This window comes from Chrysochloris asiatica, unplaced genomic scaffold, assembly GCF_000296735.1.
Source record: "Chrysochloris asiatica unplaced genomic scaffold, ChrAsi1.0 scaffold00020, whole genome shotgun sequence".
Taxonomy (NCBI): Eukaryota; Metazoa; Chordata; class Mammalia; order Afrosoricida; family Chrysochloridae; genus Chrysochloris; species Chrysochloris asiatica.
Window position 1 is genome coordinate 12,842,084 of NW_006408538.1, and position 27,000 is coordinate 12,869,083.

Here is a 27,000-nt window from a genome sequence, read left to right on the forward strand (position 1 = left end):
GTGTCAGGTGAGGCTCAAGGCTGGGTCAGGATTCATAGCCACCTCATTCTATGGATTGAGCAACTGTATTTTCCAAAAATGTAGACTCAGTTTCCAACCTCAAAGGATTCAGGGCTAAGAAGTGAAGTTCAATGTTCGATCTGTCTATCCATCCATCCTTCATCTATCTAAAACACAGGGTAATAAGGGACACATGCTGTAAAAGGCAGCTGATGGTGTGATCAGTCTCACCTTGGGGAGACTAAAGAAGGTGAGGTTTGCAGAGGGTCTTGAAGCAGAAGGAATTTGCCAGGCCAGGAAGAACATTCCAAACAGAAAGAGTGGTGATCACAAAAGTAGAACTTGCCTGGAATTGGGGAGAAGTTTAGGGAAGCTGGTGTGAAGTTGGAAGGCGGGAGGTTAGTTGCACAAAGTTGGGAGGGGAGGGATTGGATGTCCTGCTAAGAAACTTGCTTGACGGGACCCAAAGAATCTTCTAGGCTGAGGGGTCACATGATTAAATTGTTTCCTGTCAAGCAGAAGAATTCCATTTACAACAGTATCACAGAGAATAAAATATTTAGTAATAAATTGAACAAAAGTATAAAATTTATACTTTAAAACTATAAAGCATTGTTGAAAGATATTAAAGATCAAAATGGAAAGACACCCCAAGTTCATCTATTAGAAGACTTAATATTGTTAAGATGTTGTTGTTGTTGTTATGTGCCATGGAGTCGGTTCCGACTCATAGCGACCCTCTACAGGGTTTCTGAGGCTGTAAATCTTTACAGGAGCAGAACGCCTCATCTTTCTCCCGCAGAACTGCTGGTACTTTCGAACTGCTGACCCTGAGGTTCACAGCCCGATTCATAGCCACTACACTACCAGAGATGATAATACCCCCCAAATAGATCGACAGATTCAGTGAATCCCTATCAAAATCAGTGGACTTCTTTGCAGAAACTGATAAGCTGATCGTAAAGTTTTTTTTTTTTAATAGAAAAGCAAGGGATACATTTTTAATAATGTACACAATATGTTGTTGTTGTTAAAGTGCCGTCGAATCGGTTCCAACTCATAGCAATTCTGTCTAGGGTTTCCAAAGAGCAGCTGGAGGTTTTGAACCACCAACCTTGGAGTTCAAACTGACCTTGTGACCCAGTGCATTATTCTGCAGCACCACACCAGGATTCCACATAATATATAGTTGTTGTTGTTGTTAAGTGCCATTGAGTCTATTCCAACCCATAGCGACTCTATATAGGATTTCTGAGGAGCAACTGGTGAGCTTGAACCACCAACCTGGCAGTTGAAACCAGCTTTGTAATCCAGAACATTATTTGATAGTTATATATATATATATATATATACATATTATCAAAATATATGATCAAAAAATTTTTACTGATGTGGGTTCATGATCAAGTTCCAAAGTCTGGGGCTCGGGAGAGTTGCTATTGACAAGGGCCTTTTCTAGCAGAAAGAATGGGTGGAAGAGTTTGGCTTGTTTGTTCTTGTGACACATTTATAGGTAGAACTGACAGGGCTGGTGATGATTAGAGAGAGAGCACACGGGAGAGGAGTTGGAGGTTGGCATGCAGATTTCCAGCTTGGGTAATAGAGAGGTTTTTCTGCCTGGAACAATCTTTCCGAAACCTTGGCAAGGCATCCTCTCTCACACTATTTTGGTTTCTACTTAAATGTGCTGCCAATCCTTTCTAGAACAATCAGTCCTGGTATGGCTCTGTAGAATAAGCCCTGGACTACTAATTTCAAGATTGGTGGTTCAAACCTACCAGCCATCCCTTGGAAACCCTATAAGAGGTAGGTATGAGTCAGAACTGATTTGACAGCACTCAACAACAACAAACCCTCTGCTAAACCTCTGTATCAGTTAGGATTAGATTTGGCAGGCAGTTAACAGAAAACCCCTGAATAGCAATTGGATAAGCACACTGGAATTTTGTTTTTCTCTCATTCCAATAATCTGGAGGTAGTCAGTTTTGGGGGGATATGGGTACCTTGGGGGCTTCTTCTATTTTATTAGTTGGTTTGTTCATTCCCATGGTTACCTCATCATCCAAGATGGCTGCTGGCTCTGCAGTTAGCATGTCTGTATTTTGACCAGAAGGAAGAAGGAATTACAGAAGATGTACAACAGATGTCTCTTAATGAAAGCTCCTGGAAACTATCACAAGATACTCTCATTTGCATCTCTTTTGGGCAGAACTTGGTCACATGGCCACAGCCAACTGCAGTGGAGGCTGGGAAATATAGTGTTCCTTCTGTGGGACCCGAGTTCAGCTAAACATTGGAATGTTTGTTAAAACAAAGGGGCACTGGATATCAGGAAATATAGCTGTGTTGGCTACACTTTGCTTTATTTTTCCTCAAAGCACCTGACCTAATTAATGTATCCTTAATTGGTTACTTGCTTATTGTCCATCTCTTCCTTTGAAAATGTGGGCAGGGACTCTATTTTGTTCACTACCATCATTTCTAGTGTCCAGAGACATGCTGGGGCTGATTAACTGCTTCACAAATATCTGCTGAGTGGATAAATGACAAGGTATGTCCAGAAGAAGTAGAAATTTAAAAAGAAGACAGTGACTTTTATGGGAAACACACGGAATTGATGTTCATTGCTGTTGTTAAGTGCCTTTGAGTTGGTTCTGCCTCATAGTGATTCTGTACAACCCTCCAAGGAGCAGCTGGTGAGTTTGAACCTCTAACCTTGTGGTTCAAATTGACCTTGTGGTCCAGTAGTTAGAAATAGAAATCTGAAGCTGAGGAGAGAGGTTAGGGTTGGGGATCTTGGTAGGAATGATTCCTTGGGAAGGATATATCAGAATGGACCGGCAACAGACAGGGAGAGAAGGGCATATTCAGCCAGCCAGCTCAGTGGGATTAATCGAAGCCAAATGCTTCTTCCCACCCCCACCTCACCCCAAACTTGGAAAGTCAACAGTTTCCATACCCCTTATAATGCCTCCAGTTATTTGGGGTTGCCCCACTGCTTGGTTTGAGGAAAACCACCACCACCCAGCTGCTATTAAGTTGATTCCAACTCTTAGCGAGTCTGTGTACCGCACAGCAGAATTGTGCTCCACAGAGTTTTGTGACTGTGACCTTTTGGAAGCAGATTGCCAATCCGTTCTTCGGAGGCACTTCTCGGTGGGTTAGAATCACCAACCTTTCAGCTAGTAGTTGAGTGCATAGCTCTTTATGCCCCCCAGGGACTCTGATGGGCTGAAGAATGTCACTCCATGAGGGGACTCCTCAATGCTAGGACCCACTTGCTATGCTTTAGAATCACTCAGTTCTCCTAGGGGACAGGCTTCCCAGTGCAGAACCTTGGACTTCTCTGAGACTCAGGTCTCACTGGATGTGGGTTCAAGAAAAGCAAGCACAGTATGGTCAAAGGACTATGTCCTCTCGTTGGTACACTGGAGATCAAGACTGCTTAGATTCAGATCCTAGCTTTTTTATACAGCAACCAGGTAGACCTCCCATGACTCAATTTCCTCATCTCTAAAATAGGGATATTCCTAGTAAGGACCTCATTGGATTGTTTTGAGGATCAAAGGAAAAAAATAGAAGTAAAGAATTGAGCACAATACCTTGTATCTAGTAAGTCTAACTGTAGCTGTTATATAGCTATGTTGTTGTTGCTAAGTGACGTCGAGTTAGTTCTGATTCATAGTGATACTGTATAGGGTTTCTAGGAGTGGCTGGTGGGTTCAAACTGCTGACCTTGTGTTAGTAGTCCAGTACTTATCCTACAGTGCGTAGGAACTGTATACAGCGATATATAATTTTTAAAAGTGTCTATTATTTTGAGAATATGTCCTTTTTACTTTTCTAGGTTAAAACATCTTGCCCTTCAGGAAATTATAGTGATACTAAAACCAAACCCAAACCTGTTGCCACTGAGTTAATTCCAATTCCTGACAGCTTTCTTCCCAAGTGCCACTGGATGGGTTGAACCACCAATCTTTAGGTTAGTGGTGGTGCTTATGTGCTGTAGAGTGGGTTCCGACTCATAGCGACCCTGTACAGGGTTTCCAAGGCTGTAAATCTTTACAGGAGCAGAAAGCCTCATCTTTCTCCCACAGAGCAGCTGGTAGTTTCGAACTGCTGACCTTGCGGTTCGCAGCCTAATTAGTAACCACTATGCTACCAGAGCTCCTTAAACATACAACCCAGTGATCTTTTTTTTTTAAATTTAAATATTTATTTTTTAAACCCCAAAAACACTGGAGTATGCTTCACCCTCAAACAGTTTACAGGACTAGTAACTCAAATGGACAATAAACCATACAGTTTGACCCTGTGTTGCGGTTGTGTCCTAAAGTTTCAATGAATCAATTTAGAAATGTGTTGCTTTTACTTTTACAAAAATATTCATTGAAACGACAATGTTTGTTACAAATTTATTTTCAGACTTACACAGATTATAAATTGTAACCAAGTTTCAGTTACATAGCAGGTGAAAGTTTGAACTGAATGATTACTTCAATATATAATGTGTTAAAATGATTATTATAATATAGGCACCAATGAAAATTTTTTTATGGTTATATGACATCACGATATCTTTCTCAAGTATTTGTATTATTTTAAAGAAAGAGAATGTAATGGCCACTTTGATGAAAAACTGTGTTCTTTACTTGAAGACCATTTCGTTCTAACATTTGGCAATGATTCAGCTGAAAAAAAAACCCCAAAACAAACTTATGTGCAAAGTCTAAATTGTACAGATCCAAATACTAAAAAAATAACTATGAAAACTAATTAATATCAATAATTCTACACCTACTAAAATATAGCCCCAACTCAAAACTTATGTATTGAGAGAGTCCTGGTGTGCTGCTGTGGGCTTTACAAATCGGGCTGTGAAATGCAAGGTCAGCAGTTCGAAACTACCAGCTGTTCCATGGAAGAAAGATGAGGCTTTCTGCTCCCTTAAAGATTTACAGCCTCGGAAACCCTGTACAGGGTCGCTATGAGTCGGAACCGACTCCACAGCACATAACCACCACCGCCATATACTAGGCTTAAAAGAAAAAGATATTACCCACTGAAAAGTACCATAAATATAACTGAAAATGAACTGTACAGTCTAACTTGCTTTTAAATAGATAGAACTCATCACACATTGATTTTCATATGAACTAGAAAATACTCATTTAAATACCTTTTCAAAAGGAAATTATACTTATGCATTGTTAGTAATGAAGAACAAAACATATAAATATTTCATAGAACCGTTTACTACGATGACAAATATGCTGGTGTAAATTATATTCATATCAGCTTTTTTAAGCTCTCCAAATCCAAGCATATATTATGCCGTTTTAGTTGGATATTTAAAAACGAAGCCACACTAATTTGTCCAGTATTACCAAACACCCATCCTGAGCTAAATGACATTGCTTTAAACTTCCAACCATGTTAAACAAGGGTAAATTGCCTCTTTTAAAAGCAGAGAGAAATGCTACATACCAAGAAATACCTGTATTTGCTAGATGTTGCCTGCAAAGGTCTCAAAAACAAGGCTTACAAATGTGTTAGTCATTGAGCTGCCCAGAGCATGGTGCCAACTTGGTAGGAGAATTCTTCTTTCCCAGGTTTCATTTCTGAGGACTTATTAAAACCATCTGTTTTAAGTAGATAGGACTTATTTCTACCAACAGTCATGTTTAGAATATGATTACATAAAACAAGTAAGTGTTTGATGTTTGGTGATTTATAAAGTTGAATTTAGGATGACTTTGAAAGACCTGTATGTTTCATGCGTGTACAGCTAACTAAAGATGAAAATATGAAAGGTATTCATCCTAGAAACTTAAGTTATAATAATACTTAAAAGCAAAACTGGATATCAGCATTTATTAGACTACAGATGAAGTGATAGTATTACAAATTACTCCTTACAAAAGAATTGCTTCAAAATATGAAATGATAAACACCATCACAAAACAGTGTTTCTAAATCTTCAGTCATCAATTGAGTTCAGCATTGTTAAACTTGAAGTAGCTTTGGTGATATGAAACACAGGTCAATGATATGATGTTTTTTGGGAGGATTCACTTGCTGAACACTTTTGAAAATTTTCAGTCAATTTCTTCACTAACTACCTGTGATGTTGGGACAGGCAGCTTCAGCCACAGCAATGCTTTTCTCAAGTACTTCTATTGCTTGATTTGTGCTTGCATTGTTCTCATCCTGCTGTTGAGACTCGGCAAATGCAGGTGTGATTATCATGGACAAACAACTCAGGGTTTGCACAAATCTTGCTCTGCCCCTTCTGTAGTTTCATTGGTTCAGGTTTCTTCCACATTGTAGTAAAATAAAGCTCCATTCAAGGTAAGTACTGTTTTCCCTGCTGGTGGGATTCATCATCACTGTGCCCTTCTGTGTTCTATCTCTTAAATCGATAGATATCTTCAGTCAAAGAAGAAGTTTTCTTTGACTTTTTTACAATGAATTTGTGTTTCAGTTCTTTATCCATAGGATGAAAAGAGGGATCTTTGTTAAAGTAAGAATCAATAAACTCCTTAAGGAATTTAGTAAATTCTCCAACAAGAGTTGGTGGGTTGTTCTTTAGAATAAAACACAGAACTCTCATTGGATGCACGTTGGAGTTAGGTGGCTCTCCCTTGGCTAGTTCAATGGCGGTAATCCCCAGTGACCAAATGTCAGATTTGAATCATACGCTGACTGTTGAACAACCAGGAGCCATCCAAAATGGTGTTCCTACAAAGGCATTTCTTATAATCTGTATATCTGTCAGCTAGCAAGCAACTCCGAAGTCAGCAAGTTTAACCTCTCCTTGTTCTGAAAGCAAGACATTGGCAGCTCTTATGTCCTGGTGAATTCTCTTTTCTGAATGTAGATAGGCCAGATCTTTCAAAATTTCCCTTAGCACTGGTGGTGGTGGTGGTGGTGGTGGCGGTGTGCCGTGGAGTTGTGGAGTTGGTTCCAACTCAGCGACCCTGAAGAGGGTTTCTGAGGCTGTAAATCTGAGGCTGTAAAGCCTCATCTTTCTTCTGTAGAACACCTGGTAGTTTCGAACTGCTGACCTTGAGGATAGCAGTCTGACTTGTAACCACTATGTTAGCAGAGCTTCTTTTTAGCGTGGTAACAATCAGCAACTCATCAAATGGACCAGTTCTTAGAAGATCTGGTGCCGAGCCACCACTCAGGCATTTCATTATTATTTATAACTTTGAACCCTTTAAATATGATCCTTAGTATTTTTTCACATATGACCTGTCACACTGACTCAAAACAGTTATTTCTTGCTAAATGTCTTCAACCTCATCTTTGGTTTCCTCAGTGTCTATGATTTTAATAGCAACCATTTGCTGGGTATGGTTATCAATTCTTTTGGAAACTTCTCCAATGGGACCTTTCCCAATGTGCTCTGAATTTTGTGCCCAGTTCTTCTGGATCAGCTACGTTATTCTACATCCCTGGCACTTGGACCACTGGTGAGCCATGACCCAGTGATCTTAGTTATGGTGATGCTGTTATCGGGAGTTGCCGGGAGTTGATTCCAACTCATGGAGCCCAGGTGTGTGCAAAGTAGAACAGCTCCATAGGGGATTCTTGGCTCTGATCTTTCAGAAATAGATCCACAAGTCTGTCTTCTGATATGCCTCTGGGTGGGTTTGAACTTAGGATCCTGGAAATTGTAATTATTTAAAATATCCTTTCTGAGCAAAATAAACAGTTCCCAATTTTTGCTTGTTTGTATGGTTAATTTTGCTAGCCTAGAAAACCCCACAGCCTAGGAACACTTTCTAGAGTGCTAGTGTGGTGCTGTGGGTTAATGGGCTGGACGGCAAGGTAGGTTTGAACTGCAAGGTTGGCCGTTTAAGCTCACCAGTTGCTTCTCGAAAACCCTATGAGTTGGAACCGACTCGACGGCACTTAACAACAAAAGGAACCATTCCTAGGTGCTGACTTGGCCTTTGTGAGCCATTTCCCTCAATATTTGGGTGCTGATTAATTGGTGGCAGGATTGGGGACCTTTCGTTGGCCCTGTAAAGGCGGGTGAGTGCTGGCACTGGAGAGAACTATTCCAGGAAGCCGACTCCACAGCAGGGTGACAGGCAAGGTGATTTGAGATTGCTCTGGCCCCGTAAGATACTGCTTCCTTCGTGGAAGGAGCCTGCTTGAGATAAAGCAGGTCTGAAGCTTCCTGGAAGGCTTTAGCAGGGCAGTTAACACTTCCTCTTCAGGAATTAGGATGGGATGCCCTGGAGGTAACAGGGTGAGTGACTTGGTTTTTCTTGACTCCCACTGTTGTTGTGAAGTGTCATCTAGTCTTTCAGACCCATAGTCACCCTGTATAGGGTTTCCAAGGAGCAGCTGGTGAGCTTGAACCACCAACTTGCCATTGAAACCAACCTTACAGTCCAGAGCACTAACTCACAGCACCCCACCAGGACTCCTTGATTCCTATGTTGTTGTTGTTGTTGTTGTTAAGTGCCATCGAGTAGGTTCCGGCCCATAGTGACCCTGTATAGGATTTCTGAGGAGTGGCTGGTGAGCTTGACCCACGGACCTTGCAGTTCAAAGGGCTTTGTAGTCTGGTGCATTAACCCACAGCACCACATCAGGACTCCTTGACTCCTATAGTCAGCACTTTCCTTCAGTGCTGAGGAACTGCCATCCCTAAAGGAAAGGGGTCTGATCCTCTCCAAGTCAAAGTTAACCAAGGGGCTGAGACTAGGGTGAGGCAAAAGAGGAGGCTAGGGGGTAAGATTTCAATGTTGCATCCGATGTGCCTCTCTTTTCTCACCCAATCCCATAGGCTTTGGGCCTGTGAAGGAGCCCTGGTAGCAAAGTAGGTTAATAAGCACTGGACTGGGTTAAGTGTTAGGCTGCTAACCTCAAGTTGACAGTTCAAATCCAGCAGCCCCTCTGCAGGAGAAAGATGAGGTTATCTGCTCCCATAAAGATTTACAGCCTCGGAAATCCCAGGGAACAGACAGTTCTACTCTGCCTGTAGGGTCATTATGAGTTGGAATTGGCTCAACAGTCACTGTTGTTAAGTTGCATTGAGTTGATTCCGACCCATAGCGACCCTGTATATGGTTTACAAGGAGCAACTGGTAAGCTTGAACTGCTGACCTTGCAGTTCAACCGGCTTTGCAGTCTGGCGCAATAACCCACAGCGCCACACCAGGACTCCTGGCTCAACAGTAGGGAGTTGTTTTTCACCTACCAGTAAACTCCAATTACAGAAATGGACAAGGAAATGCCTCCAGGGACCACTCAGCACTGTAATCAGTGGAGTAGGTGGGCTGGGTGGGCCTGGGGCAGGGTGGAGCATTGGAGTCAGTCCAAAGAAGGTGGCCTCTGCCCAGCTCTAGCTGAATTTTGTTAAGTAGGTCTTACGTGGTCAGACCTTAGATGTGAGAAAGCAGGATTTTAAAGTGGAATTCCCTAACCTTAAAATGTGGACTCATATAAATAAAACAAGCAAACCAAACTCAATTCGGACTCACAGCGACCCAATATAGTCACGACTGTACATGTTTGTGGGAGCAAACAGCCTCACCTTTCTCCCTTGGAGCAGCTGATGGGTTTAAACTGACATAGCCCAAGGCTTAACCTACAATACCACCAGGACAAATAAACAGCAAGGCTGTGTTTTAGCCTGGAGGTTGCCAGTTGATAACCTGTTATGATGTTGCTAGAAGGCAGATGCTGCTTGTTGCAAATGATAGAAGAAAGATGGCCTCGGGAGTGGGAGTTTTCTGTGTAACTCTAGCTGCTGGGGAAGGAGAAGCTATGAAGTCTATGCCTGCTCCTCAGAAGCCTGGCCACAGAACTGTCTGCAAAGCCTACTCGAAAGTCACAAATTACTTTCATCCCAGGTGTTCCCGACCTGCAGAGCCACTAACACCCTGGATGAACCGTCCTCAGCATAGTCCAAGAGAGGCGTTTCAAGAGTCCATTCATTTCAGAAATTTCCTGCAGATGTTCCTTTGGAACACTGGTGTAAACCAGTGGTTCTCATTCCTGGTAGCATCTGAGACTCACCTGGGGATTTGAAAGAAATGTTTAGATGGGAGTTCCTGGGTGGTACAAATGGTCAAACATTAGACTAGTAGCCAAAAGACTGGTGAACTAAGCCACCCAGAGGGCCTTCTGAAGACAGGTGTGGCCATCCGCTTCTGAAAGGCCCCAGCTTTCTGGTTGCCATGAGCCAGTCCACTTGACTGTGACTAACAACAGCAACAGACTGTGTACTCCAGGGTTGGTGGTTCAAACCCAGCAGCTGTTTCACAGAAACCCTATTCAGGGTTGCTAAGAGCTGGAAATGAGTCAGTGGTACTTAACAACAACATGTGTTTCTTTTGTGCAGCCAGGTTGAAGACCACTCGTCTTAACTAGTAGCAGGCCAGGGTCAGGGTCCCTGCCTGGTGCTTCTCTTTGGTCCCAAGCTGCATCAGGAGGACTGCAAGACATCACAGTGGCTTGGGTGCTGGACTTCATTTCCCCCTTTCTTTTTCTTTCTCTTTGAGGCTTTCAACAAGCTCTAGAACTTCTACATCCTCACTGATTAAGTGGGGATAATGGTATTTGTCCTTCGAGCCTCACAGGGCTGTTATCAGGAGAAATGAGGCAATAAATGAGAAACCTCTCGGCACAGTGTCAAGCATTATGCAAACAGTACTGGTGCTAGGATTGTGCACTCCTTTGCCAGGGTACACAGCTTTGATCACTGGTGATCCTTTCTGAAGTGACATTCCTAGTGTCCTGGCTCAGCTGGCAACTGGCACATCCTGACTTAGCTGAAGCCCACGGAACCTGCTGTGGGACCTCTGCCTCAACCTGCATAGCAGAAACCAGAGTCAGTGAACAGAGAGAAAGTCAAGATTTCAGGAAAATCCCTCCTGCCTTGGAGAGAGAAGGGAAAGAGAACTGTGGAAGAGAGAGTAAGGTAGAGGTCTTTGCCATTCTTCCTGCCCAGGGAGCAATTAGCAGGGAGACTTAGCCCAATAATTCAAACTCACCAGCCACTCCTTGGAAACCCTGTACAGGGTTGCTATGAGTTGGAACGGACTTGACAGCACTTAACAACAAAGAGCTATTTGAGATCTCTGGTTGATACATATGGTTTGTGCTCCGCTACTAATTGCAAGGTTGGTGGTTTGAATCCAGCTAGGGGTGCCGTGAAAGAAAGGTCTGGAGATTTACTTCAGTAAAGTTATGTGTGTTGTGTTAAATGCCATCAAGTTGGTTCCGACCCATAGCAACCCTATATAGGGCTTCCAAGGAGCAACTGTTGAGTTTGAACCGTCAACCTTGTAGTTCAAACCAACCTTTTGGTCCTGTGCTTTATCACACCAGGCCTCCCTTTCAGTAAGGTTGTTGTTGTTGTTAAGTTCTGTCAAGTTGGTTTCGACTCAGAGCGACCTCATATAGGGTTTCTGAAGAGTGACTGGTGAGCGTGAACTGCCGACTTTGCGGTTAAAACTGACATTGTAGCCCAGCACATTAACCTGCAGCGCCATACCAGGACTCCTCAGTAAGATTACTGCCACTGAAAGCTATTAAGTACAATTCTACTCTGGTACCCATGGTTTGGTTTTTAAGAGCTATGTGACAGCAAAATGAGGCCTCCCCAAACTAAAAAAACGTATGTAACGATAATCAGTATGACAAGGAGGGAACACAGTCTCAGCTCTGAGCCCAGCAGGGCACACAGAGTACAGTACGGGCTCTGCCTTCAGGAAGCTCTGTCTGATTGGGGTAGATAAAACTAGCCCCCCAGAAGACATTAAACAGTATCAGGCAGGCTGGCATGACTCAGTGTTACCTTATCTGAGGCCCCGGCTGCCACGAGGTGGTGGGGAAGAATGGACAGAGTGCCGGCAGGGCATCAGCACTGGGTTTGAGTCCCAGCTCCAGACTCAACATCAACCTGACTTGGGCACCATGGCTCACCTGCTGGATCTCAGGTTCCTCGTCTATGGAGAAAAGGATTTGTCTAGACCTCAATGGACTCTGAGCACAGTTTGAGTTTGCCCTGTGGAGGTGCAGATGCCTGGGAGACTGGGGTGAGTATCTGTGGTCAGGGGAGGCTGATGGGGAAGGCAGGTTAGCCAGGCTTTTTGTGAAGGAGTAATTGATCAGATGGAAGTGAGAGGAGAAGGTAGGCCAAGCAAGGAAATACAGGCAGAGGCTACAGACAGTGGGGGAAGTGGCCTTCCGGTGACCAATGGCCAGGAGGAAGAGATAAGTGGCTAAGAGTGGTGTCAGGTTACCGATAGCCTCAGAAAACGGGCAGAAAGGTTTAAATTGGCTCCCTTGGGAGGGAAGGGGCCATGGAGGGATTTTGGGCAGGGCAGTGATGTGATTAGGATGCTTTTTAGCATGATTAATGTGGCCTGGTACTCAGAATGGCCTGGTGGCAGGACGCCAGGACTCGGAAGGACAGCTAGAAGCTTCTTGTAATATTTCTGGCATGGGGTGATGACGACTGGGAACTGGGAGGAAAACCTGGGACCTGACTGCATTTCAGAGAGGGAATCACCTTGCTCAAAGGTCAGGGAAAGAAAGCAGAGCCCACTTTCGTGCCTGCAGGGGGAACAACTCAGAGTAGCCTAGCCATTTGCAGGGTCATACTTCTTGCTAGTTCCAGCTCAGATAATGGAGGCATTGGTGATGGTGCTGGCTGGTGGATGACCTAAGGGTATATCTACTTATGCCCATTCAACCTACCCTGTGCTAGATGGGGGAGACAGAGCAATGAGCAAAATATGGTCCTTAACCCACAAGGAGTTCCAGTCTTGTGAGCTTGGTAATCACACTTCCAGGACTCAAATCAAATGGCAATGGAGAACAACCATCTTGTTCTCATTTACCCAGTTTTGCTGTTTATGGTCTTCCAGGTAGTGGAGGTTCTTGTTGGGTGCCAGAAAACCTCCCTGGTCTTGGTTTATAATACTATCTCGGGGCAGATCCACGTTTTGTGAGGCCTCTCCAGACAATAATCCAAAATTGTTGTCTGCTGTCACGTTGGCCCCTGTCTCATGGTGACCCCACATGTACAAGGGAATATAAAGTTGTCTGATCTTGTGTCATTCCCGTGACTTTGCAGATCGGTTCATTATGATCCATAGGACTTTCACTGGCTGATTAGTTTGTCTTCTGGAAGCTCCATTGAAACGTGCAGAATAATAGCAACATTCAGGCCTTCACTGATAGGTGGTGACTGTACATGTGCCATCGAGTCGATTCCGACCCATAGAGACCCTCCATAGGGTTTCCAAGGAGCAGCTGGTGAGTTTGAACCGCTGACCTTGCAGCTCAACCGACTTTGCAGTCTGACGTAGTAGCTCACAGCGCCACACCAGGACTCCGTACATGAGCTATAGTGGCTGGGAACCGAACCTGGGTCAGTATGTCATCCCAAGATCTAACCCAATCTAACCATTGAGGGAGGTAGGTGGGTACAACTGAGAGGACAGCAAACTTCAGGGATGAGGACCAGCTCGTGGATCTATCATTTCTTTACCTGTTGAATCTGGGCAATAACCATTTCTTTGTATTTTACGTCATGGCATCTTGTAAGGAAGTAAAATCCAGCACACAGAAGAAATTACCTGAGAATCTTACCGTTTGCTGTCTTTCTTGTAGCTAAATGAACACCTGAGCCACCTTCCCTGTTTTGAAACTTAAGTTTTCCAGGGATCCTTTTCACCCAAACTTCCTGGGCCCCCAACAGCTCTATAAAAAAGATGGCACCTGGGGAATGAGCGCCTGAACGATTCCCCAGATCCCAAAGGTGGCCAAGAGGAAGAGACCTTGGGTATGGAGGAGGCCATGGGCAGCGCCCCAAGTCCGGTACACAGCGCAAACGCACCCGGGGAGAGCTGCAGAGACCAGTGACTGGGGGCGGGAGCTAAGGGATTCGCACTTGCTTTATCAATGCAAATTCGTCAGTCAGATTAGGTTGTGTTGGGCGAGGGTCACTGCAGCACTGTCAGGGTAAGGTGGGGAGTGATGTGCCACCTGCGCACGCCCCGGTCGGTTTCTAAACCCGCGAGAGAAACGAAGCGCGGCGACCGAGTGCGAGGACTGCATTGTCTCCCGGCTTGCCGCTTCCGCCGGCGCAGGCCTCGCAAACTTTCCCCGCCCATTTCTCCCCATCCGGAACTCCTAGTAGGAGACTCAGGAAAAAGATAGCCGCTTTCAGGCTACCCCGGGGTCCCAAGCCGACCCTCTGAGGCCAGGCCTTACTGCCCTGCCCTTGTCCCGGACGAACAGGGCGGTGCCGTCTTCTCCCCGTTTTCCCAGTCTGCGCTTCACCAGCTGGCTCGCACGGCGCCACCACGCGTGACGGTGCGCGCCGGCGAGAGCCTCCCAGCCCCGGGTGTCCCCGCCCCGACTCCCTACGTGGGGGACGTGTAGTGATGCCTGACTTTGGAGGATTTCGCAGCGTCGCCCGCCCCCTTTCCTGCGCAGGAGGGAGCGGCCCACCGCGCCCCCCTCCCTGGCCCGGACGCCACTGTCCCGTGCTGCAGAGGCGCGCGGTAGCCAATGGGCGCGGAGGAGGTGGGCTGGCTCGCGACTATCAGCCTCCGGGGGACGGGAGCGCGGAGAGAGGGTGCGCGCTGAGCTGCTGCCGCGCCCCGAGTGTTGGGGGAGGAGCCGCGGGGGAAGGAGGAGGAGCCATTGGGCCGCCGCCGGAGGACCACAGCTCTCCCAGCTTGAAGAGGACCGACACCCGCCTTGCGCCCAGACCGCCAACATGATTGCCGCGCAGCTCCTGGCCTATTACTTCACCGAGCTGAAGGATGACCAAGTCAAAAAGGTGTGCTCTCGTTCCGGCTCTCTGGCCGCAGCGTTGCATTCCAACATCCGCTCGCTGCCGCCTCCATCCTCCCGCGCCTAGCCTCCCCCAGGCCTGCATGTGGTTGGACTGCCAGGCGTTGGCGAAGGGTTTCTCTCTTAGATTCTCCCAGCCTTGTTAGTGTATGGGTGTGTGTGCGTATGTAGGGGGTAGCCCCGAGGCTGGACTGCTTGCTGCAGTGCCCTTGAAATGGGTTGTGGATGTCAGATGCTGCCCCCACCCCCCCGGCCTTTGGGGAGGTGGCTGCGTGGGACCAACGGGCCCGTCCACAGGGCTTGTTTGGAAGTGTCCGAGTGCGGTGGGCGGAGATGTGATCCCCATGCTGGGGAGATGAACAAGGAGCAGCAGGGGTGGTGGTGGCTGGAGGCCAGACATCCCTTATTTGGGGTTCCCGGAGGAGGGGGCCCCGGGGAAGCTGTCACCGGGCTTTCCCAGCAGTTGCGGCTGCACGGTTACCCTAGGACTAGGTGACCCGCCTGGCTTCCTGGAACGGGAGGGGCACCGAGGCCACTGGAAACTTTGCTCATAGGCCTCAGGTATGGAGTTCTACGTGTGAATGGAATTTTTTGTTCCTCTTCATGACCGCTCTATTAGTCGTACTTTCTGTGAGCTCTAGGAGACTCAAGTCAATTGAGTGGGATGCCGGCCTTACCATGTATGTTGGTAATATGTGTGCGCTTGCACATGAATGTGTCTTCCTACCCTTAGTTGGGCGTTGCTGCCTGTAGAGTGTGAAATATTATCCACTGGCAGACCTTAAAGGTATACCTCTCTTTTCTGCCAGTTTTGTTAACCATGTTTTTAAGAAATAGCCCAAGTCTGGCACAGGCTTCTGACCCTTCCTCCGCCCCCTCCCCCCCACACACGTGGGTGCTGTCACTGCTGGGGTGGATGGATAAAATCAGCCTCCTGCAGGTGGGAAGTAGGAGCAACAGGCCTTGGTTTTCTGTCCTGCAAGCCGCTGGGTGGTCATTCTGCGTTCAGTAGGAAATGGGAGGGTAACTTAGGACAGTGACCTCCTCAAGGTCACCCAGTGGTTTGTTTGCTTTGCCTGGGTACAGATCTCCCACTTCCCTCCACCAAGAACTTGACCATCTCTCCTTCTGGAAGTCAGTTTATGGGGAGGTGCTGAGAGGCAAAGCCCCTGGGGATGCCTTGGATGCTGCACTGGGTGGGAACTAAGTGGGGTTCTTTGGAGATGGGCCTGGGACTCAGCTTTAGAATTTCAGAGTGCCACTTGCTTTCTCTGGTTAGCTGCCCTCCAAGGTCCCTCGCTGCTTTAAGCCATAGCAACTCAGGTTGTTCATGTGTGGGACTCACACTGCTCCCATGTAGCATTCCATGGTACAACGTGCAGCGTCCTGCTGGCCACTGAGCTCAGGCAGCACTGCGTGCCAGAACTTGATTTTCACGTGTTCTCTTTAGAGATGTTGTACATTGATTTTTTTCGCGCTGGGGTGGCGGGGAGGAGGGGTGTGGGCACAGCGTTAAGATGTGAAGTAGAAAGTCGGGCCTTCCAAGTATTTCAGGGCAAGCTTGAAACAGGTCTCCTGAAGCCAACAGTGATTTTGGAAACCTCCACCTGCTCCATCCACCACCACCTGTTTGATGTCCGTTCCCCAGGAGTTGAGCTGAGTTGAGATTTGAATTGTACTCAGTGGGGTCTAGTTTAGCTCCAGACCCCTCCAGTGCCTGATTGACATATGTACTCTATCTACCTGGCCCCTGTAGTAGATATCTGCGTGTGACTTCTGAATCCGTTGGTCTTAAGTCTTTCCTTGATTTAGATACTGTGATTTTGGCATGCCTTCCACCTTCAGGCCTCAGAACCTTGCTGGAGGAGGCCAGATAAAATTATTTAATAAAAGGAGATTCTTAAAAACAAAATGACTTTCTTGCCCCTCACCAGGTGTTTTCTCTGGAGGGAGTGAAAATTCCTGCCTGGGGGTCACCTTAGCCTGCATAATGAGCTGTGTGGCCTTGCCGGGCCTGGGTGTGGTCTCCTGGAAGCTTCCTGGGTCTCTTGAGCACATAGCCAGTGGTTTTTTTTGAGATCACCTGGTCGGACTGCATCAGCTCTCAGGGTCTTAGCATTTGTTAGAGACCAGCCCTTCCCACTCACCACTCACCGTGGAGATGGATGAATCCTGTGCACCCTGTGGGGGCAGGGATCTAGGGAGGGTGGCCAGCTTAGGCAGCCATGATGATTCAGCCCTCCAGTCCCAGGCAGCCCCCCCAGCAGCATCAGCAGGGCTCAGAGGTAGACTTGGCATTCCCCACCCCACCCCCCATCTGTGACCTCTGACTGGGGGTTGGGAGGGCCAGGTTTTGGGATTCCTGGGATACAAAGGGAAGTATTTCTCCTCCGTATTGCCTATGAGGCAATGTGTCCAAGGTTGAAGCAGTTCAAGAGCACCCTACGCAGCTTGCAGCCCCATTTTCCAGATGTCTCCCCATGGTAACTGTTGATAGAATACATTGTTGTTGTGAAGTGCTGTGGAGTCAGGTCTGACTCATAGCCACCCTGTATGTTGTTGTGGTTGAGTACTATGGAGTTGGTTCCGACTCATAGTGACCCCGCACAGGGTTTCTGAGGCTGTAAATGTTTATGGGAACAGAACGCCTCATCTTTCTCCCGCGGAACCACTAGTAGTTTCGAACTGCTGACCTAGCCACCCTGTATAGGAGTTCTGAAAAAGAGCTAGTGGATTTGAACCACCGACCTTGTGATTACTAGCCCAGTGCTGATCCTACAGCGCCACACCAGGACTCCAGTAGGGTACATTAGGCTAGATTAAGCACAAAGCATATATGAGGGGACTTCAAAAAGTTAGTGGAAATTTTCTATTGTCTTCTCATTTTATTTCCCCACAAACTTCTTAGAGCCCCCTGGTATCTTTCTTTCACTCTAGTAGTGCATTTAGGAGGTAAAGCATGTGAAAGATTCCATTCATCAGAATCCCAAACATCTATTATTAATTCTGCCGCAAGAGGCTGGGTCCTTTGACCCCAAGGTAACTTTTAACATGCCTTTCCTTTCACCAGCCTCTTCCACTGGGTTAAGTCATTTGGAGCCCAGAGGAGGGAAAGGGATTGTGTTCAGGGAAGGGAGATGGGTCCAGGAAGGGCAGAAATTGGCCTTGGAGAAAGATTGAAATTCGTTCCTCTAGGCTTTCAGATGGTAAGCCAGATGCTTGTGAGTTTTCTCTGAATTGATCCCTGTGACTTCAAGTAATCCCTGTTAGGCTGGTGAATGATCATGATGTCCAATGACCGAACCCAAGAGTACTGGAGTACAGAGGAGGCTATGCTTAGCAATGAAAGGACCACCCCACAACAGTTTCCACTGAGATCATGTGTCCCAGGGATGGGAGAGATGAGATTTAGGTGTAACCTTTTCACTCTGGTTTGCAAATAAATACCCAGTGAGCGCCTCTCTTTGGTGAACTTTTGATTTCATAAACACCATCTTCTGCACCTTTGATGTACTTGTAGGGGTTCTCCCCACGAGAAGTCATGTTGCTTCATTTGGTTTGATAATTTGGGAATGTCGTGACGGAGTAAACCGGGCAAGCTGTGGGTTTGAGGGCTCTCACATCTGGCCATGCTACCCTGTCTTCCCACGCTCCCTCTGTTCTCTGGAAAAGGCTCTAGGCGGCTTTCCCCCTAAAAGATTGAATGGGCGAGAGTGGTGCAGGCTCTGAGACTGTCTACAGCAGCAGTTCCTGGCTGGCAGAAGTAGCTACTGGAGTCAGCTCTGAGCACTCATAATGAGGTCCTGGCAAGATCTGGCAGAGAGGGGACCAGGCACTTCCTCAGCCTCGAAGCAGCCCAGTCGGCACCTGCTTATCAGACTGTGAACCACAAGGTCCGCGGTTCAAACTTGCCAGTTGCTCCTCGGGAGAAAGATGAGGCTTTCTGCTCCCTTGAAGATCTAAGGCCTCAGAAACTCTATACAGGGTCGCTATGAGTCAGAACTGATTGGATGCACTTAACAACAACAGAATCAAATCCGCTCATGTGTACTCACTTGTTTCTTTATTCGTACTTTATTATATGTAGGGTACTGTGCTAAGGCTGGGGTGACGACTCTAGGGCAGGCAGGACTGACCCCTCTTCTCATGGAACACACTCTTTGTGATAAGTGCCACAGGGGCATGTAAGGGAGTTGGGTGCCCGACTTTGAGTAAGAACCGCTGGATGAGGACTGGACTCTTGATAATTGGTCTGTTAGGTGCCCAGCTCCCAGATCTGGGGAGGGAGGCCGGGCATGGAACTTGGGTAACTGGGCAGACTAACCCACCATAACAGTGGGCTCCTGTGAAATCACTTAATATACACTGGGTTGTGTTTATTGTTTTGATCTTAAAGAAAACCAGGTAAACATTTTAAATGATCAATAGACTTTTTTTTTTTTTTTCCTTAAATGTTTATTGTGAATTATGTGATAGTTTACATGGGAGAACATTAGTTTTACATTCATTCTATCGTATATTGTGTCGTTGCCATGGTTACAATCCCCTTCATGCAATCCTTCCCCTGTGCCCCCCAGGTCTTCAGCACACAGTCCCTCTCCCTCTCTGGATCTAAAGTCTCCAGCTGCTCCATCGCTCCACATCATCATCTCTGGCTCCATTTCAGGCATCACTGCTTCTCTGGGTAGGGTCCCGGTCTCTGCTCTTCTCCCTTGATGGTCCTAGGGACCTCCGCGCTCCTAGACTGAAAAGTTAATCACTCCCCTCCTTGCTATAAAACGCCTACCTTTACATTTCCAATCCTCACAATCAGTCCTGATAATTATTCACTATTGTATCACAAGAGACCCTAATGCATTTCATTGCATCAGCCCCGCCTAGTCAGATTGAATGCTACTCACTGGAGATTCTACCTTCCTCCAGGCCCTCTGGATCTAGGTTCCCCCTTGAAAGCTTGTAAGCCAGTCACTTCTTGCCTTTGTAGCCCCCCACCCCCCATTTTGGGTAGCCAATGTCCAAGTTGCCCATCCCTGTCTACTCTGTGTGTGGAGGGGGTGGAATGATTCTTGCTGTTAGGATTTATTCCCTCTTTTGAGCTACTGCATCCATAGGTGTAGGTCAATAGACTTTTTTCTTTTAACTTTTTATTATGACTCAAATGAAGGTTAATAGACAAGGTCCCCTCCGTTTAACAGCAGTTATCCCGCTTCCTCCTTGTGGCTTCCCTTTTACATTTTATATTTCACAAATGAACAAAGCAAAAATATCTGAGGTACTCATACAAAACAAAAAATATATATATTCATTTAAATGTCCTAGGGGCATATTCTGCAAGCCAGCCTGTTGCCCATAGGCACACAGCCTTATTCAGTCCCTGGGCCTAGAACCCTCAGCTGCTCTGTTTCCATGCCACCTTCTCTGCCACCTTCTCTGCTGTTGCTGCTTTTCTAGGTAGGATCTCAGCTCCACTCATGGTTTTCCTTGATGGTCCTGGGCTCTTCTCTTCTTGAAATGAAAGATTAACTGCTCCCACCTTTGAGTTATACATCTTCTACAATTACAGTTGTGACAGACAGAGTTAATCCTGCTAGCAGTTACTCACAATTAAATAATAAAACCCTATTACTATCATCCCTCACCCCCTTTCACCAGATCCATCTGGAGAAGAGGAAAACTACTCAGTGGGGATTCTACCTTACCCTCCTCATTCTGAAACTAAGCAAATTTATGAAAGCTTGTAAGCCATTGAGTGGGTTCTGATGCACAATGACCCTGTATAGGGTTTCTGGGGAGTGGCTGGTGAACTTGAATTGCCGACCTTGTGGTTCAGCCAACTTTGCAGTTCAGCGCATTAACTCACAGCACCACACCAGGACTTCATAGCCCCCATTTTTGATAGCCAGTGTCTAGAGTGCATGTCCCCAGTGCACTGAGGAAACAAGCTTGTTCCTTGATAGGAAGAACCCTACCCTTCCAGTTGGAATTTTGAGCAACTGTATCTGTATGCAAAGGTCCAGTTCATCAAATTGTAGCAATTTACATGTGTTCACAGTGTCAGACGTCTCTATCTTCTTCTGCTCGAGTTCTGGTCAGCTATCCATCTGAGCTACATCCAGTGGGTACTAGCTGCAAGTTAACATTGATTTCTGGTAGATAGTACAAATGGGGAGTGTGAGTATACTTAGAAACTTTGTAGAGTAGAACCTCATACTAGTAATGAAAATATAGTTTTGCTTTTTCTGTTTTACACTTTCTTCCTTTATAGTGGTTTGTTATCCCCAAATCTGATATGGTGCCATATCAGATATCAATAATCATTTTATTGATTGTTGATGTTCAGTGCCATCAAGTCGGTTCCAACTCATAGTACCCCAAGGAGTGGCTGGTGGGTTTGAACCTCCTACCTTGTGGTTAGCAGTCCAATGCTTATCCTACAGTGCTATACCAGGACTCCATTTTATTGATTATATATGTTGGTGGTGGTGGTTGTGTGCCATCAAGTCAGTTCTGACTCACAGTGACCCTGTATAGGGTTTCTGAGGCTATAAATCTTTATGGGAGCAGAAAGCCTCATCTTTCTCCCATGGAACAGGTGGCAGTTTTGAACTGCTGACCTTGAGGTTAGCAGCCTGATTTATAACCACTATGCTACCAGAGCTCCTTTCGTGTATAAAATATATAAAACCATACATGCAGATATAGTAGTCACATGTATATTTCATTTCATCGTCCAAAATCCTCTGAGGTTATCAGGATGGATGCTTCCAACATAGTTGCCCCCTTAGCAGCCCCCTTCCATCCAGTATTGCCTACTTTGTGTGTGCTACAGATTAGACCGAAGACAGAGATTTCATTCACAGGGACTGGAAGCCCACCCAGAGGAGATAAGTGGCTTTCCAAAGGTCACTAGAAGATAGGAAATAGGATCCATTTCGTATTTTAGGAGGAAAAAAAATCTATTTTTATTGGTTATGTTAATTCTCTTCACACAAATCAAGAAATACGATTGAATTTTTTATGCTGAAATATTTCAGATGAATGAAAAAATGAAGGTTAATTTACCCAGCCTGAGAAGCAGAGCCTTACAGACGTAACTGGGGCCCCTTCTGTATCTGTTTCTATCCCATTTACTTCCTCGTTTACTAGAGGAGATGAATTTGGTGGTTCAGTCATTTCCATGCATATTTTCATATTTTAATTACATATACACGTATTTCTATAAAAAAAAAGATACAGTATTGTTTTGTATGGGTTTAAACTTTTATTAATGGTGCTGTATGTATGCAAATAATAATGGTACTGCTTTACATGGTTTTAAATATTTTAAAATGTTGTGCCATATGTATCCTTCTGCAACTCACATGTTTTCGTTCAACAGGCTTTACCATGTTTAGTTCATTAGTTACTCAGCTGTATGCTCTTTCAGTGTGTAGATACACAATGAACTTATCCATGCTTTTGGTGGACATTTGGATTTCTAATTTTACAAATGCCAAATACAGGGGCAGGGAACACATTTTTATCAGCACTTAGGCAAGAATTACTCCAGGCTGTGTTCCTAGGGCGGGAATTGCTGAGTGGAGGGGTGTGTGCTTCCTTTTGACTAGATTTGGCTAAATTGCTGCTCTTAGAGGTTACTACAGTTTACAGTCCCATCCGAAATGTGTGCAAGTACTTGTTGTTCAAATGCCAAGCCATACTACAATCAAACTTTAAAAAATTGTTAATAGGTTTTTTTTTTTTTTTTTTTAAAGAGACTGTCTTTTCTCAGTCATTTCCATTCATATTATAGGATTCAAGCTTAGTTTAAAATTAGCTCATTTCCTTATTTGCCTTATCAAATCAAGCCCTTGTTGCAAACTGCTACTGAGCTAAGTTGACAGCTCTCCTCCTAAGCAGCTCCGTTCACTGCTGCCGCTGAAACATTTACTCACATCTGATTGGAGGGTGTTAGATGGGGTAGATGCAGGGGGAAAGGCTTCTGGTCACTCTCTGTGACCCTTTATGCTCTGGTGTGGATCTGATCATCTTTCCCGGGAATTAAAACTAACACTCTCTCTTCCTGGGTAGACCTGAACTGGGCAGACTTATCATTCAGTTGCTGTATTCAGAGAAATTGCCAACTTGCATGAGGTGATCATTTGTAAAATGAGAGGTGGCTGTACTCCTGTAGCAGGGAGACGTGAATTGGGAAGTTTGCAGCCAGCCATTTGCAAGCATAAGCTGAGTGACCCTGGTATGAGGTCAAACATGTCCACTCCAGGCTCACACACCCACAAGACTTTGAGGAGGCTTGAGAGGGAGGTGGGATATTGAATGCCGATTAGAAGCCTGTGTGTTGGGTTTTTTTTAACATGACTCTCATTAAATAATTAGTGGCAATAATACTAATTGGAGTCCTGGTGTGGCACTGTAGGATTAGTTAACCATAAAATCAGTGGTCCAAACCTACCAGGTGCTCCTTGGAAACCCTATATAGCCTCACTATGAGTCTGAACCGACACAATGGTAATTGACAACAACAATAATACTAATTGAAGCCAACATGTAATGCCTCCCACATTTATTACTGGATACTGTATCAAAGGCATCATGAACAGTGTCTCCATTAACCCCATAGTGCCCCTGTGGGATAGGTACTCATATGATTTTCATTCTAGGTGAGGACTCTAGGGCCCAGGTAAAAAGCTGTGGAACCAGCATCCAGCTTTATTTTATTTTGCGATAAAAGTCACCGGCTACAAAATCCATCTTTTTAAGTGTATAATTCAGTGTTTCTAAACCACTGTCTCTAAACACTGGTTAAAACCATTGTTTCTAGTAATTGCCAACAATGTACAACCATCATCACCATCTAATTCCAGAGCATTTTCATCACCCCCCCCCCCCCCAAAAAAAAACAACCAAGGAAGAATATCCAGTTCCCATTCCTTCCTTCCCCAAGCTTCTGGCAACCACTATTCCATTTCATCTGTATGGATTTGCCTATTCTGAACTTTTCATTTAAATAAAAAGTGACTTTTTGTATCTGGCTTCTTTCATTTAACATGTTTTCAAGGTTCACACCAAAGCACATGTTGTTGCTTGTATCAGTTCGTCATCCCTTTTATGGCTGCGTCCTGACATGGCACTGTAGGATAAAGCACAGGACTGCAAGGTCAGTTTGAACCACAAGGTTGATGGTTCAAACTCACCAGTCGCTTCTTGGAAACCCTATGCAGGATTACTATGAGTCGGAACCGACTCATCACCACTCAACAACAGCAATATGGTAAGCACTGGACTGCGAACCACAAGGTCTGCAGCTCAAGCCTACCGTCTGCTCCTTGGGAGAAAGATGAGGCTTTCTGATCCCTTGAAGATTTAAAGCCTTGGAAACCCTATTCAGGATCGCTATGAGTTGGAACTAACTTGACTCAACTCGATGGCTCTTAACAACAATAACAATATTGCATTGTTTGGCCCTACCACAGTTTGTTTATCCATTCATCTGTTAATGGATGTTTGAGTGGGTATCATTTTTGGCTCTTGTGAATAGTGCAGCTAAGAACACTTGTGGACAAGTTTTTATGTGAATGTGTTTTTATTTCTCTTGTCCTTGCTTTTAACCACTTTATATGTGTGTGTGTGTGGGGGGGGGGGCATCATCCTCTTCATTTAGAAACAAGGAAACAGACCTCCAAGTGGTGAGATGACTTGGCAACAGCCACATGTAACTCATAAGTGATAGAGCCATGAACACACAACAGAGCCCCTAACTCAGAAACCGTAGACCGCCGAGCCTCCCTCATTTTACAGTTTAGGGAAACTTGAGGTCCAAGAAGTGAAAGAGGTGCTGGAGAAGGATGACTGAGCTCAGGGCTCTTGAGGTCCCCTGACTCCCACCTGTTCCTCTCTGCAAAGAGAAGCCGAGCTTTAGCTTCTTGTCTCCCTTGTTGTTGTGAAGTGCCATCGAGTCCATTCCGACACATGGTGACCCTGTGTAGGGTTTCCAAGGAGCAGCTGGTGAGCTTGAACCATCGATTTTGCAGTTCATACGGCTTTGCTTGTCTCCTAGCTGCTCGTTATTGACTGTTCCCCTACAGATGGGAAAGAAATTGGTGCAGTAAATAGATTTGCGGTGTTGGAGATGTCCCTGCTGTTTTTCCGAGTTCCTCTTCACTTACTGCTGTCCCTACGTCCTCTACTTGTTTGCACTTGAAAGAGGACTCTCAGGAGAACAGTGCTTAATGTAGAGGAAGACCCCTGCGCTTAGTCCTGTAGTGCCCACTCCATGAGGCTCTACCAGTGGTCTCTCCTACCTTCTCTCTGACCATGTTATACACATCTGATGATTTTATCCATTGGTTAGGTGAATACAACATGTTTGTCTGTGGCCATGGTATTAAACTTGACCACGTTTCTCAGATATTTCCTGGGTAGGTAAGGTGAATGGATTAGGAGACTAGACCACCATTGTCATAACCTTATCACCTCACATTGGTAAAGTTATGTGCCATTTGCAAGATGCTTTCATGTGCCTCATCTAGATCCATCTTCCAGCAAGCTTGGATGAAGGTATTTTTTCCCTCTGTCTTACATATGGGACGACAAGTCTCAGCAAGTAGAATTGCTGGGGTCTGGGTCCCACCACTGGTGTTCTGGTGTGGTGCTGTAGGATAAGCACTGGACCTCAAGGTTGGTTTGACCTGCAAGATCAGTGGTTCAAACTCAACAGCCATGCCTCGGAAACCCTATACAGGGTCGCTATGAGTTGGAACCAACTTGACAGGCCTTAACAACAACAAAGGTTCCATTTACACCAAGCCAGAATGGCAGTTTGAGCATCCTTTGACTTTTGGTAACAAAAAAATGTCAGAGGGAGTCAGGTTTTCCAATGAAATTCTCATAGGACCTTGCTACACTCAAAGAATGAGCAGGTGCAGTGTCCTGACGGGAAAAAATTCCTTGGCTCAAGTTTCCTGGCCTTTTCTCACCAGTGCAGTTTCCAGTTTTCTTAAAATGATCTCATCAGTCCCTGTGATCTTCATGTGTCCTTCGAGAAAATCTATCAAGAGTCCCTCCTTTGGAGTCCCCCCAAATCCATAGCCTTCTGAACTGACCCTTGCCTTGAATTTAGCTGGTCTAGCAGATCCCCTCACTCTTTTGATTGACTGTATTTTTGAAGGCACCCTAACACGACTAAGACTAGGTACATTACTGAGAGAATGTGTCAGCAGCCTGCCTCCAGTCACTATTCAGACACGTTCTGTTTGGAAGAACCCCCTGCGTGTGTGTACTGGAACCCTAGAAGCACCGCTTTTTGACTTACCCTCTTGTATAAACTATTTCATTACATTAAAAAATTTTTTTGAATAAATTGGGTTAAATAGAATAGATTAAAATTAACTTCATCTGTTTCATTTATTCTTTTAAATGCTACTGTTAGAAAAATTTAAAAATACCTCTGTCACTCACATTTTATTTCTGTTGGACAGTGTTCTGCTGGGCAGTATATTTTATGAGTCCGATATTTGAACAGAGGCTCTATTGCATTTAAAGCAAAGATTCCTATGGGCTGTTAGGCCTTAGTTTTCTCATCTCTTAAAGGTTGTTAGCTGCCATTGAGTTGGGCTCATGACCACCCCAGGCACATTGGAATTGTGTGCTTGTGAGCCATCAGGTTTTCAGTGGATGATTTTTTTCATGTGTAGACCACCAGACTTTCTTCCTAGTGTGTATATCCTTGCAGCATCATCCCAACACGAAAGCCTCCACTGACAGACAGGTGGCGGCGGTTCATGAGGTACTCTAGCCGGGAATGGGACTCATATTTCCCACACCTGGCGGATGAGATGAACCACCAATAGGAGATTAGAATCCATTATCTTTTAAGGACTCTTCTCCTTTCAACAGTATTGTTAGGTAACCATCAAACTCCCCAGGTCTCAGTTTCTCTATCAGATGGGATAAATCATTCCTGTCTTGCTGATGTGCACACTTAGAATGATAGTAAAATTGAGACTAGACCTAGAAACTCTTCAGGAGTCTACATACAAATACTAGGTGTTATTGTTATTCACCCAAAACTCCCCTCTCCTTGTCAGTTACTGTTGCATTCATTCGGTCTCCTGGCAACAGAGGCAAACATTGCCCTGTCCCGAGTCCTCTTAACTATCCCTG

The 27,000-nt window shown here is 45.4% G+C and overlaps 1 protein-coding gene and 1 pseudogene across 2 annotated transcripts in view; one reads left to right on the forward strand and one right to left on the reverse strand.

Annotated features, from left to right (window-relative positions):
• Positions 1-6,043: 6,043 nt before the first annotated feature.
• Positions 6,044-7,972, reverse strand: LOC102832956 (annotated as a pseudogene).
• A 1,213-nt stretch (positions 7,973-9,185) lies between these two features.
• The window catches only part of HK1 (hexokinase 1), an 89,711-nt gene continuing 71,896 nt past the window's right edge, over positions 9,186-27,000 (forward strand). The window contains exons 1-2 of one of the 2 annotated variants that reach the window (XM_006835845.1): positions 9,186-9,197; positions 11,917-12,065. In XM_006835845.1, the coding sequence (XP_006835908.1) occupies positions 12,006-12,065 (60 nt within the window). In that variant the 5' untranslated portion in view covers positions 9,186-9,197; positions 11,917-12,005. Of the gene's footprint in view, positions 9,198-11,916; positions 12,066-14,679; positions 14,825-27,000 lie in introns of those variants that run through there. The other variant, XM_006835844.1, reaches the window with a different exon arrangement.